This window comes from Peromyscus leucopus, chromosome 6 (assembly GCF_004664715.2).
Source record: "Peromyscus leucopus breed LL Stock chromosome 6, UCI_PerLeu_2.1, whole genome shotgun sequence".
NCBI classification, from domain to species: Eukaryota; Metazoa; Chordata; class Mammalia; order Rodentia; family Cricetidae; genus Peromyscus; species Peromyscus leucopus.
The window spans coordinates 1,497,691-1,517,012 of NC_051068.1; the positions used below are offsets into that span (position 1 = coordinate 1,497,691).

The 19,322-nt window shown below is 41.7% G+C and overlaps 1 protein-coding gene across 1 annotated transcript; it reads right to left on the minus strand.

The window, feature by feature from the left end:
- Positions 1-14,994: 14,994 nt before the first annotated feature.
- Positions 14,995-16,846, minus strand: LOC114682541 (pyruvate kinase PKM-like). Its single transcript, XM_037206503.1, is given in 3 exon segments — positions 14,995-15,374; positions 15,377-15,529; positions 15,532-16,846. Coding segments are annotated over 3 exon segments (1,539 nt in total). The 5' UTR covers positions 16,799-16,846; the 3' UTR covers positions 14,995-15,255.
- Between the last annotated feature and the right edge of the window lie 2,476 nt (positions 16,847-19,322).

Below are 19,322 nucleotides of genomic sequence, written 5' to 3' on the forward strand. Positions count from 1 at the left end.
GTTTGAAATAAATGGCAAGCTGGTAAGAAGTGCCTATACTTTGGGACTTTGTACATGACTACTCTTTGTAGTCAAGAGAGAAAAATGATGCCATATTTGTTATTGTTGTGGTTTTGACAAATAAAACATTTGGAAAGATGCTTGAAGTGCTAAGTAGTGGTTGCTTGAGCGGGGAAGAAAGAGACAGCACAACATTAACAGAGACAAAGGTAAAATGTTTTACTAATCATATTTTTACATTGTTTTCACTTTTCAAACATTCATTCATTGTGTATCATCTTTTCCAAACATTTAAAAACATAGTTTTGACTATTTTCCCTTCCTGGGGCCCTCCATGTGTGTCTCTCTTAAGGTCATCCCTTTTACCTAGCTTCCCTGGGGTGTGAATTGTAGCCTGGTTATCTTTCTGTCTAATATCCACTTAGGCGTGAGTACATATCGTGTTTGTCTTTCTGGATCTGGGTTACCTCACTCAGAATGATTCTTTCTAGTTCCATCCATTTGCCTGCAAATTTCATGATGGCATTGTTTTTTTACTGCTGAGTAGTACTCCTGAGTTAACTGGGGGCGAAGGGGGTTAAGAAGGGAAGGGATGGAGCATGGAAACAGGAGGGACTGAGATGGTTACATTGAGGGAGGAAAAGCAATAAAACAGCTATCTTGGTAGAGAGCACCATTAGGGGGTTAGGGAAAAACCTATTACTATGGATATCCTTAGTAATCTACAAGGATGACACCAGCTAAGACTCCTAGCAATAATGGAGAGGGTACCTAAACCTACCTTCCCCTATAATCAGATTAGTGACTACCCTAATTGTCATCATAGACATCCAGTAGCTGATGGAAGCACGTGCAGTGACCCACAACCAAGCACTGGGCTGAGCTCCTGGACTTCAGTTGAAGAGAGAGAGGAGGGATCACAGGAGCAAGTGAGGTCAAGATCATCATGGGGAAAACCACAGAGACAGCTGACCGAAGCTAGTGGGCGCTCGTGGACTCTGGCCTGTCAGCTGGGGAACATGCATGGGACCGAACTAGGCCCTCTGAATGTGGGTGACAGTTATGTGGCTAGATCTCTTTGGGGGAGCCCCTGGCAGTGGGAACATGACTGGGTTATGTTCCAGGTGTGTGAAATGGCTTTTTGGAATACATTCCCTAGAGTAGGATACCTTGTTCAACCTTGACACGGGGGTGGGGTGGGGGAGCTTGTTCCTGCCCCAATTTAGTATACCAGACTTTCTTGCCTCCCCAAGAGAGACCTTATCCTCCCTGAGGAGTAGATGTAGGGGATGGGAAGAGGTGGAGGGTAGGAGAAGGGGAGGGAGGGGGAAATGGGATTGTATGTAAAATGAAAAAAAAAACTTTTTAAAATAAATAAATAAAATGTAGTTTTGAAGCAGAGTTGGTGTTTATTAAAGACATTAAAGACATTTCACACAGATCTTCAGCACAAAGGTTAATGAAAAAGATATCAGGGAAAGAATAAGATATACCAATCTGTAGTATGGGCTTCTCAAAGGAGGATCACTTAAAAATATTTTTTACAAAATAGATCTTTGAGGCATAAAAATAGCAGCAACCAAAATGACAAATGACGTTCACTGGATTTTGTGGCTGAATAAGTGGAAAAATGCTATTATCTCTTGTTTTTTAACAAATGATTTCAATTCTAGTTATGGACTAAACTGCTGAAGAAACTGAATGACTTGTACTTTCTCACTCAAATCCTCGTAATCACAATCCTTTTGAAAGTCTCACTGAGTAAGGCAACTGCTTGGCTAGTTCTGTTAATTGTATTTCCAAAGGCAGCCTGCCTTGGGGAGCCTCCATCTGGTGCACTGTATCCAAGGCAATTCCTCAGCATATTGATAGAAAAGTCAATATTTTAAATAATGAGACTTGCTGTGCCCTTGAAGTAGTGCTGGATACTAAAATGGATTTATGTGAAGTTTCCATTTCTATGAATGAATTGGTGATTGCTTCCCTGACTGATTACTTTCAAGTATGTGTGTGAGTGTGTGTGTTTGTGTGTGTGTGTGTATGAGAAAGAGACAGGGACAGAGACAGACAGAGACAGAGACAGAGACAGAGAAGTGGCACAAAGCCTAGTTTTTAAGAACTGATAAAACATAGCTCACATATATATGTATATATATATATATAAATATATGTAAAAAATTTATTCAGCTTATTAGTGAGTGAGCCAACTTGAAGCAATGCTAGTTCAAAAGAGAAGTAGAAAAGAGGGCAAATGTACACAGATTGTGACTTTGCATTTAAAAAGAGAACTGATTAAAACAGCACATCCAACAATTAAACTATAATCTTTAGGGTTATCTCCAAAGTGGGTAAGAGCCACTTCTTTCCCCTAATAGAAATTTACAAATGTGTCTATGCAGAACATGAACTTTTCAACACCCTAGTGATACCAGACTCATTTTTTGTCCTTTTTGTTCTTTTCTCATATATTGCATTCTGTCCACAGTTTTCCCTCCCTCCTCTCTTCCCAGCTCCCCTCCCCACCTCCCCACCACACACACATACCTCCACTCTCTGCCCCATTCACTCCTTTCCTGTTTCCCTTCAGAAAAGGGCAGGCCCCCCAGGGATATCAACTAAACATGAAATATCAAGTTGCAGTAATAGGCACATACCCTCATATCAAGGCTAGATGAGGTAACCCAGTAGGAGGGAAAGGTTCCCAAAAGCAAGCAAAAGAATCAGAGACAGCCTCTGATCCCACTATTAAAAGTCCCACAAGACTAACAGTTCTATATATGCAGAGTGCCTAAATCAGACCCATGCAGATCCCTAGTTGTCAGTTCAGTCTCTGTGAAATCCTATGAGCCTCTGATTGATTCTGTGAGTTTTCTTGACCACTCTTGCTCCTACAATCATTTCCCCCCCTCTTCTATAGGATACCTGAATGTGGGCTAATGTTTGGCTCTGGTTCTGCATCTGTTTCCATTAGTTGCTAGATAAAGCCTCTGTGACGACAGCTATGCTCGACACCTTTTTATGAGTGTAGCAGAATATCATTTCACTGACTTTGGGGGCGGGTAGTTATGTTTGGTTCTATCCTAGTTCTCTGGACTATCCAGTCTCTAGTTCCTGGGCATCGAGGCAATGTCCCAGCTGGGCTCCCTCTCCTGGAATGTGTCTCAAGCTAGACTGATCAATGGTTGGCCACTCCCACAATTTCTGAATGAAATGACACCTTATCTCAGCATATCTTTCAGGCAGGACAATTGTAGATTGAAGGTTTTACAGCTGGGTTGGTGTCCCAGTGCCTCCACTGGAGAGCTTGCCTGGTTACAGGAGGTGGCCACCATTACTAGGAGTCTTAGCTAGGGTCATCCTAATAGATTTCTGGAAGTTTCCATTGCAGTAAGTTTCTACCTTTCCCCTGAAATGTCCCCAATTCCAGTTGTCTTTCCCAATATATTCTGGCTCCTTCCTTCCCCCACCCTGATCCTTCCTGATCCATCTCCACCTGCCCCTAGTCCACTCATGATATCTATTGTATTTACTCTACCCAGGGAGATTCATGTGTTCTCCCTGCCCCCAGACTTGTGCCCCTTCTTGTTACTTAGTCTCTCTGGGTCTATGGATTGTAGTATGATTATTATTTACTTTACAGCTAATATCCACTTATAAGTGAGTACATACCATGTTTGTCTTTCTGGGTCTGATTTACCTCACTCAGGATGATTTTTGTCTAGTTTTATCCATTTGCCTGCAAATTTCATGATGCTATGATTTTAACAACTGAGTAATACTCCATTGTGTAAATGTACCACATTTTCTTTATCCTTTCTTTGGTTGAGGAACATCTAGGTTGCTTCCAGTTTCTAGCTATTACAAATAAAGTTGCAATTAACATAGTTGAGTAAGTGTCCTTGGAGTAGAATGAAGAGTCCTTTGGTGTATTACCAAAAGTGGCACAGTTGGGGTAGATAGTTCCCCAATTTTCTGAGAAAGTGCCATAGTGGTTGTATAAGTTTTTATTCTCACCAGCATGGAAGAGTGTTCCCCTTGTTCCACATCCTCTCTAGCATGAAATGTTACTTGTGTTTTTTTTTTTTTTTTTTTTTTTTTTTTAGCCAACCTGTTAAGTGTAAGATGGAATCTCAACATGGTTTGATATCCATTTCTCTGATGGCTAAGGATGTTGAACATTGCTTTAAGTGCTTCTTGGACATTTGAGATTCCTCTGTTGAGAATTCTTTGTTTAGATCTGTATCCCATTTTTAATTGAATTTTTTTCTTGATGTCTAGTTTCTTGAGTTCTTTATGTATTTTAGAAATTATCTCTCACCAGGCGTTGGTGGCACACACCTTTAATCCCAGCACTAAGGAGGCAGAGGCAGGCAGATCTTTGTGAGTTTGAGGCCAACCTGGGCTACAGAGTGAGTTTCAGGAAAGGAACAAAGCTACACATAGAAACCCTGTCTTAAAAAAACTAAAAAATAAAAGAAAAATAAATTATCTCTTTGTCAGATGTGAAGTTGGTGAAAATATTTTCCCATATTGTATGCTGTTGTTGTGCCCCATTGATTGCCTTACAGAAGCTTTTCAGTTTCATGAAGTTCCATTTATTAATTGTTGTTCTTAGTGCCTGCACTATTGATGTTCAGTTCAGGAAGTTGCCTTTGTGCCGATGCTTTCAAGGCTATTCCCCACTTCTCTTTTATCAGGTTTGGTGTATCTTGTTTTACGTTGAGGTCTTTGATTCTTTGATTCACCTGGACTTGAGTTTTTGTGTGGTTTGCTAGATATGGATATATTTGCATTCTTCTACTTACTGATAAATGGTGCAGTTAGACCAGCACCATTTGTTAGAGATGATTTCTTTTTTCCATTGTATAATTCCAGATTCTTTATCAAAACTCAGGTGTCCATAAGTAAAGTATTCACATCTGGATCTTTAATCAATTCCATTGATCCACCTGTCTGCTTTTATGCCAATACTATGCAGTTTTTATTACCATTGCTCTGTAGTAGAACTTGAAATCATGGATGGTGATACTTCCAGATATTCTTTTATTGTATCAGATTTGTTTTTCTATTTGACGTTGGGTATTGTTGCTTCAAGGTCTATGAAGAATTGCTTCAAGATTTTAATGGGATTGTGTTGAATCTGTAGATTGCTCTTGGTAAGATGGGCATTTTTACTATGTTAATCCTACTGATACATGAACATGGGAGATCTTTCCATCTTCTGATATCTTCTTCATGTTCTTTCTTCAAAGACTTGGAGTTCTTGTCATATAGTTACTTCAAATGCTTGATTAGAGTTACCCCAAGATGTTTAATATTATTTGTGAAGGGTGTTGTTTCCCTGATATCTTTCTCAAACAGTTTGTTGTTTCTATATAGGAGGTCTAGTAATTTTTTTTTAGTTAATCTTTTATCCAGCCACTTCACAGAAGGTGGTTATCAGATGTAGAAGTTCCCTGGTAGAATTTTGGGGATACTATAATATCATCTGCTAATAAAGATACTTTGACTTCTTCCTTTCCAATTTGTATCCCCTTGATCTCCTTTAGTTAGTTGTCTTATTGCTCTAGCTAGAACTTCAAGTACTATATAGAATAGACATGGAGATAGTGGACAGCCATGTATTGTTCCTGATTTTAGTGGAGTTGCTTTGAGTTTCTCTCCATTTAATTAGATGTTGCCTATTGCCTTTCTGTAAATTCCCTTTATTATTTTTATGTTTGTCCTTTGTGTCCCTGATCTTGCCAAGCCTTTTATCATGAAGGCATGATGGATTTTGTCAATGGCTTTCTTAGAATCTAATGAGAAGATCATGTGGTAATTTTGTTTCAGTTTGTTTATATGGTGGATTACATTGACAGAATTTCATATATTGAACCATCCCTGCATCACCAAGATGAAGCCTGTTTGATTATGGCGGATGATCTTTTTGATGTGTTCTTAGATTTGGTTTGTGAATATTGTATTGAGTACTTTTACAGGAGGGAAATTAGTCTGTAATTCTTTTTGTTGTGTCTTTGTGTGGTTTGTATATCAATGTGACTGTGGCCTCATAAAATGAATTTGGCAATGTTCCTCCTGCTTCCATCTTGTACAATAATTTGAGAAGTATTGGTATCAGCTCTTCTTTGAAAGTCTGGTAGAATTCTTCAATAAAACAGTTTGGCCCTAAGATTTTTGTTTGTTTTAGTTGGGAGACATTAATGGCTGCTTTTATTTCCTTAAGAGTTATTTATTTACTTAAATTGTTTATCTGAACTTGATTTAACTTTGGGAACTGGTTTCTATCAAGAAAATTGTCCCTTTGTTTTGTTTTCCAGTTCTGTGGAGTAAATTCCTTTCAAGTATGATGTAATTATTCTTTGGATTTCCTCAGTGTCTGTTGTTATATCCCCCTTTTTGTTTTTGATTTTGTTAATTTGGATATTCTCTCTCTGCTTTTTAGTTATTTTGGATAAGGATTTGTCTATTGTGTTGATTGTCTCAAAGAGCTAATTCTTTGTTTCATTCATTCTTTCTATTGTTCTCTTTATTTATGTTTTATTGACTTCAGCTCTGTGTTTGATTATTTCCTGCTGTCTACCCCTCTTGAATATATTTGCTTCTTTTTGTGCTAGAGCTTTCAGGTGTGCTGTTAAGTTGTAGTATAAGATATCTCTAATTTCTTATGAAGGTACTTGGTGCTGTGAAGTTTCCTCTTAACATCACTTTCATTGTGTCCCATAAGTTTGAATATGATGTACGTTCATTTTCATTGAATTCAATGAAACTTTACTTTCTTTGTTTACTTCTGCCTTAACCCAGTAGTCATTCAGTAGAAAGTTGTTCAATTTCCATGAGTTTGTATGTTTTCTATTGTTCTGCTGTTGTTGAAATTTTTTAATTCATGGTGATCTGATAGGATACAAGGGGTCATTTCACTTTTCTTGTATCTGTTTTGACCAAGTATATGGTCAGTTTTGGAGAAAGTTCCAAGAGGTACTGAGAGGATGGTATGTTCTTTTGTGTTTGGGAGAACTGTTCTGTAGATATCTGTTAGAACCACTTGAGTCATAACATTTGTGGCTCCATTATTTCTCTGTTTAGTTTTTATCTGGATGACCTGTCCATTGGTGAGAGTGGGGTATGGAAGTCTCCTATTATTAAAGTGTGGGATTCAATGTGTGATTTAAGCTTCAGTAGTGTTTCTTTTACAAATGTGGATTCCCTTGCATTTGGTTCATAAATGATCGTAATTGAGACACCATATCTTGGTGGATTTTTTTTTCTTTTGACGAGTATGAAGTGTCCATCCCCATCTCCTTTGAATAATTTTGGTTGAAATTCTATTTTGTTTGATATTAGAATGACTATACCAGTTTTCTTCTTGGACTCATTTGCTTTAAAAATCTTTTTTCTAACCCTTTACTCTGAGGTAATGTTTATCTTTTATGTTGAAGTGTATTTCTTGTATGCAGCAGAAGGGTAGATCCTGTAGTAGGATACCTATGCTCTGGGGGTGCCATATTGCCCTGAATATTGTAGTATGTTCTTGTTCTGTGCTCTGGGTTTGTGGTAATTATAGCTTTATGTTCCAATTTCTGGGTTTATTTTTGTTGGATGGATTTTTCCCCTTGATTCCTGTTTCCTCTCTCTCCTTTCTGGCCTGAGTGGCCTGTGGTTATTGTGACTGACAAGTCCTCAGTTCCAGTAGGGGGTCTTTACAGGGGTTGGGAGGTCTGTGTGTTATCTGGGGGTTTAGGTACCAGCATTGCTTCTGGGGTCCTGGGGTTCTGGAAACTGATGGGGTCTCTGGGGTTCCAGGTACCAGCATGGCCTCTAGTAGAGGAGGGGCATTTTGGGGTTCTGGGTACCTGAGAAGCCTCTTGGGTTTCAGGTCCTGGTGGCTTCTGGTAGAACAGGAGGATTCTGCTGGAGTTATGGGCTGGGATATGGAAATGAGGGGAGAGGGCACTGTTGGTAGAAGATAGGCAGGATCAAAGGAATGTTGTCAGGCTGTGGGCAGGTCTTGTTTGGTGTTCCAGGTACCCATATCCTCCAGTAGATCAGGGGGGTTTAACGGAGTATGGGCCAGAATAGAAATCAGACTCTTGGGGATACATTTTAAGTAAATCATCCTATGATTCCTGGCTTCAGGTACCAGCTATGGAGACTTTGGCTTGATTCAACATTCATGCAAACTTAAAGACCTAATCCATATCTAAGGAGATAGATGACCAAATGATTTCACCCTAAAGACTCTTCTCCTAACCCTTACAAGTGTCACCTTAGCTATCCTCAGGGTGTTCCTCCTTCAGGGTCACCCTCACTGCTTCTCAGACTGGAAAATTTTACTTCTTTCTTTTACATAAAATTGTGGTTGCTGACCTGCTTCATCTGTCTATTGCTTTTTTCATGTATCAGACCAAATCTTGGACATAAAAGAATTTGAAATATCTGGTAGAGCATATATAGTTCATAAGACAAGGGGATCAGTTTACAAAACCAATCCAATTATATATAATCCTCAGGATCATGGAGCAAAATGGTATGGCTATAAAGTTTTGTCATAATAAATTACTCTGAGAAAATTTCTATGACCTCATTAAATAAGCAACTCAAAAGCATCCATATCACCTTTGAAATAAGTGGGCTAGGCTAGCCCCACCATAAGAAAAAATGCTACTAATCTCCCCTTTGTGACACTGTTAATTTTTCTGCTTCCTTTTTTCATTTCTTAATAACTTGATAAATTTTAACTTGCAAAGCTCACATGTATAATGATTGTTCTTTATACTGCTGAATCAGAGTATCAGACACACTCTTCCCGCACAGAAATCCTCCCTTATGGAAGACAAGGAGAAAAGGAAAGAAGAGCAGATGATTGCCCAAATATTTCTTTTATAATAGCCAAGTGACTTGGAAAGAAAAGAAAATCCAATGTGTATTATGTAAAAGCCCTGCAGCTGCTGTGCAAAAGATAGCTCCTATAGCACTCAGTGTTTTCTGACTAATCTACTAAAGCGAAAGTTCCATTTAGAAGAATTAGGAAAAAAGAGCACTTAACATCTTTAAAGCAATGTTATCATTCTTTGTATTTTCCTATGCCGCTGGAAGACTTTTCTTTGTTCTTTTCTCAATTGGTCTTAAGAAAGCCCAAGGAGAAGAAACTTCACTTTTTTGTAAAGATAAGGCTATTAACTAACGAGTTTTATTTTATTTTATTTTCAAAAACATTGAGCAAGTATTAAGTAAGGGTCAAATTCAAATGGTGCAGAGTCATTGTTATAAAAGTAATACAGGGAACTTGCAATGTTGGAACTGTTGTTAGTGCTTTGGTTTATATGTGAATAAAGGTCCAAGATTGTTTTCAGGTCTGAGTGGAGGCAGTCATTGAAAGAAAAAGTATCAGCTCAGGACTCCAAGACCAAGTTCTCAGCACAAAGGAGATTTATTTGTCCCAGAAGGACATAGAGCAGGGATTAAGAGACAAACTAGGAAAAAGAGGAAAACAGAGAAGGAGAAAGGGACAAGGGGGAGGGTGAAGGGGCATTTGCCCCAAAGGGACAAAAGACTGCCTTTGGATAGAGAGTAGACAGATATAGCCCATGGGCAAATGTCAATTTATAAAAGTAAAAGGGTAAGCCCTGTGTTAGGATGAGGTATTTCATTTTAATTGGGCATATTAATTAGGTGAGCCAAAAGGGCCTTTTGATTGGTGGACCTCAATATTTTGATAGTTGGACTTTGGTGGTCAGCCTTAAGAGCAGGAAGCAGCCAAATAAGGGAATAGACTTTAGTGACTAGTTCTAGGAAGGTAATCTAATAGTTTTTATCAAGGCAGATGGAATGGGGGAGAATAGCAAGGCCTGCCAGAGCCATGTTTGTGAGGACTAGGCTGCTAGAGTCCGTTCAGTCACAGCCTAGACTTTTATATCTTCTCATTTTCAGTGGTAGAAGCTATGTTATTTTTAAAATTCTCAAAAAGGTCTCAATATGTGACATCAACTTAAAAACCAAAAGTTAAAAATATAAACAAATCAGAATAAAATATGTCTGGAGAATGATTACAGAAAAATCCCCAGGGAATTTTGCCTAATTCCAGAGCAAAAGAATTACCCTACTCTGACTAAAGAAGAAAGGCTTGGGAATATTAAATGCAGATTTAGAATAAATCTAGAATTTAGAATAAAGCACAAAGAGTAAAGTAAACATCTTCAAGAGACCTCCCATTCACAAAAGGAGATGGCATGAGCACCTCCCCTTTAACCCTCCATTCTCAGCCAGAAACATAAGAGCTGTGAAGGTCCATGGAAGAAGCAAAGAAGTCTTAGGGTTTCTATTGCTGTGACGAGACACCATGACCATAGGAACACTTATAAGGAAAACATTTCATTGGGGTGGCTCACAGTTTCAGAAGTTCAGTCCATTATCATCATAATGGGGAGCATGGTGTTATACAATCAGACATGGTGCTCAGGTAGGATACAGTCCTGGGGTAGGAGTTGAGTCCTGCATCTTGCAGACAACAGGAAGTTGACTGAGACACTAGGTACTATTTTGAGCATAGGGAACCTCAAAGCCTGCCCTCACAGTGACATACTCTAACAAAGCCATACCCACTCCAACAAAGCTACACCTCTTAATAGTACCACTCCATATAAGCCTATGTGGGCCAATTGCATTCAAATTACCACAGAAAGCAAGTGTTAGGGGAAACCCTGGGAAGAAAATTTGAGGAAGCTAGCCAGAAAAGAGCAAATGAAAATTTGCTGTAGCTGTAGCTGGGGGACTCATGCCAATGGAGTTGAATCAAACCAAGAGGTGTTGCTCAAAGGTTGAGCCACAGGCAAAACCCAAGCCAATGAAAGGTTTAGATTTGATTTGTAACTTTGAAGTTGGGAAAGTGTCTCAAGCCATGGGACACATGAGAATATTGGGGGAAGGGTCCCAGTTATATTAGTGATTAGATGGGCTTTTTGACCCTCAAGTATTCTTGTTTTGCCTATAAAACTATGAAATCTCATTGTTTTGCCCTGTTCAATGGGTCAACACACTGTTGTGCTCAGTGAGAGGTACTGTGGCTTAAGATCATAGCCCTTTCCAGATTCTACTTCTTCCTTTTTTCCTTCCTTCTTTCCTTCCTTCCTTCCTTCCTTCCTTCCTTCCTTCCTTCCTTTCTTTCTTCTTCCTTCCTTTGCTCCTCAATTTAGTGTGTGTGTGTGTGTGTGTGTGTGTGTGTGTGTGTGTGTGTGTACTCAATAGTTCATGTGTGGAAGTCAGAAGACCACTTGTGGGAATTCATTCTCTCCTAACACTTGTGTGTTCTGGGGATCAAATTTGAGTGGTTGGGTTTGGCCCAAAGAAACCAAATCTTTTTTTTTTTATTTTTTTTAATTAAGAGATCTTCTATTCATTTTACATATCAACCTCAGATTCCCCTGTCCTCCCTCCTCCTGTCCCTCAGACTTCGCCCTGAATCCATCCCCCATCCCCTCCTCCAAGGCAAGGTCTCCCCTGGGGAGTCAGCAGAACCTGGTACATTCAGTTGAGGCAGGTCCAAGCCCCTCTTCCCTGCACCAAGGCTGAGCAAAGTGTCTCACCATAGGCACTAGGTTCCAAAAAGCCTGCTCATGAAGTCCCATTGCCTGGGGGCTCCCTAAACAGTTCAAGCTAAACAACTGTCTCACTTATCCAGAGGACCTAGTCCAGTACCATGGGGGCTCCTCAGCTATTGGTCCACAGTTCATGTGAAGAAACCAAATCTTAAGCAGAATAGTCATCCAAAGATTCTCCTCTTCTGTTTCTATAGAGTCCACATTGTGAATTGATATCTGAGTCAGCAAGTTAAATAATAATAATAATAATCATTAAATGTGGAAAAACTAGAAATTGTTGTCAAGATTATGAAGTTTTACCTATGGTGGAAAAATGTGATAGATGCCCACATTCACAAGGATTCTACAACAGTGAGTCCTGGAAGGCTCACAATCCACTCATGCTTTGGAAGAAGAAGGAGAAAACATGCTCCCACCACCAGCTCTTTTGTACCTTAGTCTCCTTGAATTCTGTGAAGCAGCTGAGAACAGTGAGTCTTTACACCAGGAAGCCTGAATGGGGTGGTCATAGTTCATGAATGGAGACAAAGCATTTATATACTAGCATTTAAATAGCCAGCTGAGCTTCAGGAGGCAACAATTTTCAGATAGAAGAGAAATTAATTATTTTCTTTTAGATTTCAGTTGCAAATTAAGTAATTTGAGTATATTTTAATCTGACTATAAAAACTTACCTACATTTTTTATAAGAAAGAAGGGCTTGAAGGAACTTCAGAGACAGAAAGGAAGATTGGGAAAAAATCAAATTAAAGGAGAGAAAGAAACAGTGAAGAGAGGAAGTAGAAAAGAAAGGTCCTTGTGTTTTCAAAATGATGGAATTCCAGTTTCCATTTCTTAAGTTATTTATAATTTTTGTTTATTTGTTTGTTTTTTGCTGCCATTGATGTTAGGGCACGTGGGCTCACTGAGGCTCTCTAGTAAGGCCTTACTTAAGGTCAGAAAGTCTGAGCTTGCTTTACCCAGCAGGACTGCATAATAGGATGATGTGGTCAAAGGCATGGTTACCAGGTGTTTTGAAGGGTCTACACTTGGCTGTACATTGTGCTTTGATCTTGAAAGAGGGAGGTCTTTTGCCTCTCCCCTTGGTAGTGTATAAAAATTAGAATAAATCTCAAGGTAGCTGGGTATTGACCCAGGGCCCTCCTGAAGCTATCCTATATCTCTGTCTTTCTTGTCATCTCTGCCTGTATTTCCACCTAATATTTCCTCATTTCTCTCTCCTCCCCTCAAGAACCCTTTGACAGGTCAGAGCTGGGCTCCTAAATATGGTACCCAAATGTGGAACTTGGGTACAGAGGAGAAAGAGAAGGAACACTGCAGGTTAAGTGGGCATGCTCAGATAATTAATTGGGGTGCAGTGGTTTTCTTTTTCAGGAGTAAAATTGTAAATATAGAATGGGATAATAGCGGACAGCTGTTTTAAAAAATAGCCAGAGGAACTAAGGTTAGGCTGCAGCAAGTATCTCTCTTTCTCTTTCCTCTATCTACTAAGTTTAAAGTTGTAATATAAGTAAGTCATAAAAGTTCTGGTGAAATTTGAGAAGTATTTAGGTAAGAAATATTGTGGAGGCTTAACAGAAAGTAACTTGGAGTAGCATAGAATTTTCCCGAGTATGGGACCTAGGAGGCAGAAAGCAGCATCCGAGACTGAACAGCCCCTGTAGACCTAGCAGTCCAAGAGACTTCAGAAGCTCCCATCACAAGCAGCAGCAGCAGGAGCAGTGACTGTCAACATCGCTGAGACCTACGGGGCATCTCTGTGCCACAGGCAGCAGCATGAGCAGCCAGGATCTGTGAGTTTTCTGCCTTAAGGGAGCCATGGTGAGGGAGCACAGCCAGCCAGGGTGCTTTCAAGACTAGGCCTGACCTGGTTGGAGGCGACTCTCTGCAACCATGATGAGCCAGGCTGAGGGAGAGGTGAACTGCGAACAGCAGGGAGGGAAGTGCCCAAGCATGGAGAGTACAGCAGAGATTTTGTGCACAGGGTCTGAGTCCCTAGCAGCAGCAGCAGCAGCAGCAGCAGCAGCAGCAGTAGCAGCAGCAACAGCAGCAGCAGCAGCAGCAGCACTGGAACTGCTGAGGTGAGGCAGATCCACACTCCAGGCTGAATGGCGGAGATGTACTGAAAGCCAGGCCAGTGAGGGCTCCCAGCAACAGGGTGAGGCAGAGCCATGGGGCTGCCCTAAGGGCTGCCATAAGGCAGTTCACAGAGGACACAAGGCCACCAGCAGAGTAGGTAACAGAGCTGGGGTGCAGCAGCTGTGACTGGCCACAGTTGGGTTTCCTCCAGGACCCAGAATGCTGAATGAGAGCTGTAAGTCATAGCAGTGGGGCAGCATTTGAGAGCCCTTGGGCCTCAGGACACAGAGGTATCTAGAGGTATCTAGGCAGGAGGGCTGAAGATGTGAAGCTCAGATGGATCAAGACTGGAAAAAAGCCAAACAGGACAGAGTCAGCAGCCAGAGCTGCGAAGATTCTGCTTGCTGGCAGTGAACAAATGCATAGCTCCTTTAAGAGACCTGTCCTTAGTGCATGAGCTGGCTGTTTGGAACCTGGGGCTTATGCAGGGACACTTGGCTCAGCCTGGGAGGAGGGGACTGGACCTGCCTCAACTGAATTTTCCAGGCTGAGCTAAATCCCCAGGGGAGTCTTTGCTCTGAAGGAGATGGGAATGGGGGCTGAGGGGAAGGTAGGAAGGGGGGGTGGGAGGCGGGAGGACAGGGGAATTCATGGCTGATATTAAAATTAAATTAAATTATAAAAAAAAGCAAAAAAAAAAGGAACTGGAATTAATTAAAACTTAACTATTTTTCAAAATCAACTTAGTGGTTGAATTAAAGATTCTGATTCCTGAGCTCTTTTGTGGCCACTAGCAAAACCAAAGTTTGAGTAAATGCTTTGGATGATGCTGTCCCTCCTCAGGCTTACAATGGGACTTAGTAAGGCACCATGCAGACATCCAAAAAACAGTAAACACTAACAATAATCATTATTCCCAATAGTGTGCTAAAAATAAATTAACTGGCCAATTTAGCTGAACTCTTAGTTGATTTTCTTTCTTCTCTACCCTTTTAGAAATATATACTTTTTTTTTTTTTTTTTTTTTTGCTTCAGCTGCTGTTTATTGACATTCAGGTGGGCACTATAGCAACAGGCCTGGAGATGCTGCGGTGGAATGGAAGGTGCAGAGTGGAGAGTGTGTTTCTGCACTAACAGCTGAGGAGTGCACAAGGAGGAACGGGGGAGGCCAAGGCTGTTGGGGAAGCAAGTTAGGGCCAGGGCCAAAGGCTATCTACACAGGAACCTGGGCCCATACCCAAGGCCCTACTCTTGTGGTCTCCTGACTCCAGGCCAGGGCTGGGAATTCTCAGGGCAACTTTCTACAGGAACAAAGTATGCGGAGATGTCGCTTCCCTTTTGTGATAAAGCCAGAGGGTTTCCAGTTCTGCATTCCTCCTTCACCCCTAACTCAGGTAGGGCCGTATGATTGACAGCTGGGCTTTAGTCCACGGTTCAGAGACGCATTAATTTTCCCGGGTGTCCCAGCCCACCAGCGCCACACTATGGCCCAGAGTGAGCACTACAAGCATTGCTGGCCTAATGGATGAGATGGGGGAGAGGATGGGAAAGGGGCTGGAAGAGGGGCTCTAGAGGGCCATCAAGGCACAGGCACTACACACATGTTGTTGGTGAAACCGGAGCCAGGACGCCACCCAGTCAGCAGAATGACCACATCTCCCTTCTTGAAGAAGCCTCGGGCATTGCCAACATTCATGGCCAGGCATCCAGTACCGCATCCTTACACAGCACAGGGAAGATGTCTCGGTACAGATGGGCCTGGCGGGCTGTCTGGGGATTGCGCATCACAGCGATGATGGGAGCACGTGGGCGGTACCTGGCTACCTGGTGAGCACTCCTGCCAGACTTGGTGAGCACTTGAAAGAGGCCTCCACAGCACCCAAGGCAGCAGCTTCTGTGGGGTCGTTGGTAATAGGTGCCAGAAGGCGGAGTTCTGCGAATAACTGCAAGTGGTAGATGGCGGCCTCTGCCTCTCGGGCAATCAGGTGCTGCACGCGAACAGCCTCCAGAGGGTAGTCCCCTTTGGCTGTTTCTCCTGACAACATGATACAGTCTGCTCCATCGAGGACTGCATTGGCCACATCACTGCCCTCAGCACGTGTGGGGTGGGGGTTCTTGATCATGCTCTCCAGCATCTGTGTGGCGCAGATGACAGGCTTCCCTGCTCGGTTGCATCGGCCAATCATCATCTTCTGAGCCAGGAAGACCTTCTCTGCAGGAATCGCAATGCCAAGGTCACCACGAGCCACCATGATCCCATCACTGGCCTCCAAAATCTCATTAAACCTGCGGACACCTTCATGGTTCTCGATCTTGCTGATAATCTTGATGTTCTTGCCCTTCTCTCCCAGGACCTTCCTAACTTCATGCACATCGGCTGCCTTGCGGATGAAAGATGCAAACATCATGTTTACATCCTGCTCCACTCCAAACTTCAGGTCCTGGACGTCCTTCTCCGACACGGCAGGGAGGTCCACAGCAGCTCCCGGGAGGTTCACCCCCTTCTTGCTGCCCAAGGAGCCACCGTTCTCCACCTCTGTCACCAGGAAGTCAGCATCTTTCTCCTTCACCAGCAGTGTAATGAGCCCGTCGTCCACGTAGACCTTGCTGCCTACCTCCACCACCTTACAGATGTTCTTGTAGTCCAGCCACAGGATATTCTCATCACACTTGTCCATGTAGGTGTTGTCTAGGGTGATCTTCAGGGTGGCTCCCTTCTTCAGCTCCACTTCTGCAGTGCCACTGCCTTTGATGAGCCCAGCACGGATCTCAGGTCCCTTTGTGTCCAGAGCCATGGCAACAGGCCGGTAGAGAATAGGGTCAGAAGCACAGCTCTCTGTGGCCGCACGCACATTCTTGATGGTTTCTGCATGGTACTCATGAGATCCATGAGAGAAATTGAGCCGAGCCACATTCATCCCAGACTTGATCATCTCCTTCAGCATCTCCACAGATCGGGAAGCAGGACCAATGGTACAAATGATGCCAGTGTTGCAGGCCGTAATGGGTGCAGAGTCAATGTCCAAGCAGCACTTGTGTTCCAGGCAAGTGTCAGCCATGGCTGCATGGAGCTGCTGGGTCTGAATGAAGGCAGTCCCCGCTTCACTGTGTGGTTTCGGCATGGTTGCTGGGGTCCTCAGGCATACTCCAGATCCTGCAACGATAGCAAAGTCGGATGTCTGGATGGTCAGGTCGCATCACTGCTGTGTGGGACTCAGAAATATATACATTTATAACCACTGTTGCTACATGACCACACATGCTATGTTCAATAGCATGAAGGGGCCTTATGTCCTACATAATCTGTGCACTGCATGATCAAGCAATTTGCATGCAGTGTGATCACAAAGTCTATGCACATGTATGGCATAGCTCTGTAAGCCTGTATGCGCATGTGTGGGGGAATCCATAAAAAGCAGGTTCACAGACTCCTCCCCCTTCTTCTTTCCCCTTCTCCTTCCTCTCTCTCTGCACATCTCTTCTCCTAGTAAACTCTCATAGTGTGTTTTGTTGTGCTTCATGGCTTTTCTTACATGGTAAACAGTGCCACTTAATGAATAACATTATGCCGTCACATATAACCAACAACTACAACAAAATTTAACACTGTATCCCTTAAGGTTTTTTGTCTTGTTTTATTGTTTTTTGGTCTTGGCTTTTTGTTTGTTTTTTAGAAATACAAATGATATAAGTAAAGAAAATTCTGCAAGCATTCCAGACATGAAGATGCTGGTTCCACATTCCTTCAGGACTCAGTTGTAAACAGTTGTGCATGTGCTCTACTAGTCTAATAATAATTACAGTGTTTACCATTTCTGTTAGGATTTGTCTCGAGCAGACAAAATGATCATTATCATTAGGTTCCAATTCCCTTATCATTCTCTTTGTTATAAGTCCACCATGATCTGTACTTTGCTTATGCTCTTAGCCCTGCCTCAAAACTGTGTCATTATCACTGTTCCACGGGAGCACTTGTGGTACTAATGGGATGCAAGAAGTGACATGTATATGGATTCTGTCAAGTCATCACAGTGCACAAAAACATGGCCCAACCCCACAGGCTAACAGTATCCACCTAATGATACATCAGTGTTACCTGAAGCATAAAAACAGCCCTGTTCACCCTCTGTTCTGGTCTCACAGTAAGAGAGCCTGGGGAAATCTGTGTACATGAGTGATCACATGTCACACACAATCATTAAAGCTGAGTGGGTCCCTTTTAGAGATTAGTGGTTGTTAAATTATTTCATTCACTTGCTCCTCAAGATGAAAAATAAATCACTATTGGAGTCCGCTGTTCTATTCGTTTATTACATGAAGACATTTAGATGCTAATTACAAAGAAATAGCCAGCAAGAGTAAGAGGATAAGGAATTCTAATGTTAATTGAATTTTTTCAGCCAGATCTTTTCCAGAGTTGCCCATAATTATATTTATTTCTTTGTCTTGTGTTTTTTTAAGTGTTTTCTTAGAATATCCCAGTGTTTTAAAAGCTACTGAGTCTTTGGGGACTTAAAAGGAGAAATCCGTTTATATAAACTCTACTGTGCTATAAATTGTGTTGTTTCACCTTCTATTTGGTGCCTGGAGGATTCATCTCTTTATTGAGCATCTGTTAAACTCTTCACATAGAACACAGCACACTCAGAGCCTCATTGCTAAGAATGCAGCTAATCAGCTCTTTAAGCCAGTGTTCTTGAGTACCTTCTACCAAGTCAGCATGCTGGTAAAGACAGTAAAAGAGAAGGGGACAAATCTCATTCCTTATCTGAGAAAGTTCAAATGCCAATCAACAAAATAACAATAACATATGCAAAATGATAAACACTGTAACTCTTCAGGTTTTTTGTCTTGTTTTATAATTTTTTGGTCTTGGTGTTTGTTTGTTTGTTTTTTAGAAATAAAATGATATAAGTAAAGAAAATTCTGCAAGCATTCCAGACATGAAGATGCTGGTTCCGCATTCCTTCAAGACTCAGTTGTAAACACTCTGTGCTGGGCACATCAGTCATCTTAGGACAAAGTGAATTTTATCATCTTGTGAAGAAACTGCATCTGAGAAAGACCATGAAAGCTAAGTGGATGCTGAGATTCAGATCCTTCTGAATTCTCATCCTGTGGTCCCACGTGTTCAGACACAACATTTAAGATAATTAAGGACCCATTTGTACAGTAAGAAGACTGAGTTTTTTAGTTGAGAAATAAAGGCACCAGAGATATCAGGTAAGCCTTTACAGATATAGAGACTTCACTGAGTGAGATTTTGAAGATCAAAATTTGTGTAAACGGTAAGAGAGACAAAGAAGAAAAAAACATAAACATGCCACAGATAGGGCTGGATTACAAAGTTCCAGAAAGTTAACCAAGGAGCCCTAAACACACAATAGGAAGGAAAGTGTCTTTACAAAGCTTTTCTCCTTCATCGCCTTTAGTCAGGCACCTCTGAATTCTTTCTTCAACTGGACTGTAGCATTAGCCTATGAGAATGCAGATTGTGAAGACCAGTGATTTAATCTTCCCCCACCCCACACCCCCATCGCCGTCTTGAACTCTGGGATGGTTTCTGTGAGTCCAGGACCATGTCATCATGATGGCACAGCTCCTGTGCCATACTTACTGCCAAAAGCATGCACTGCCTGTGACAAC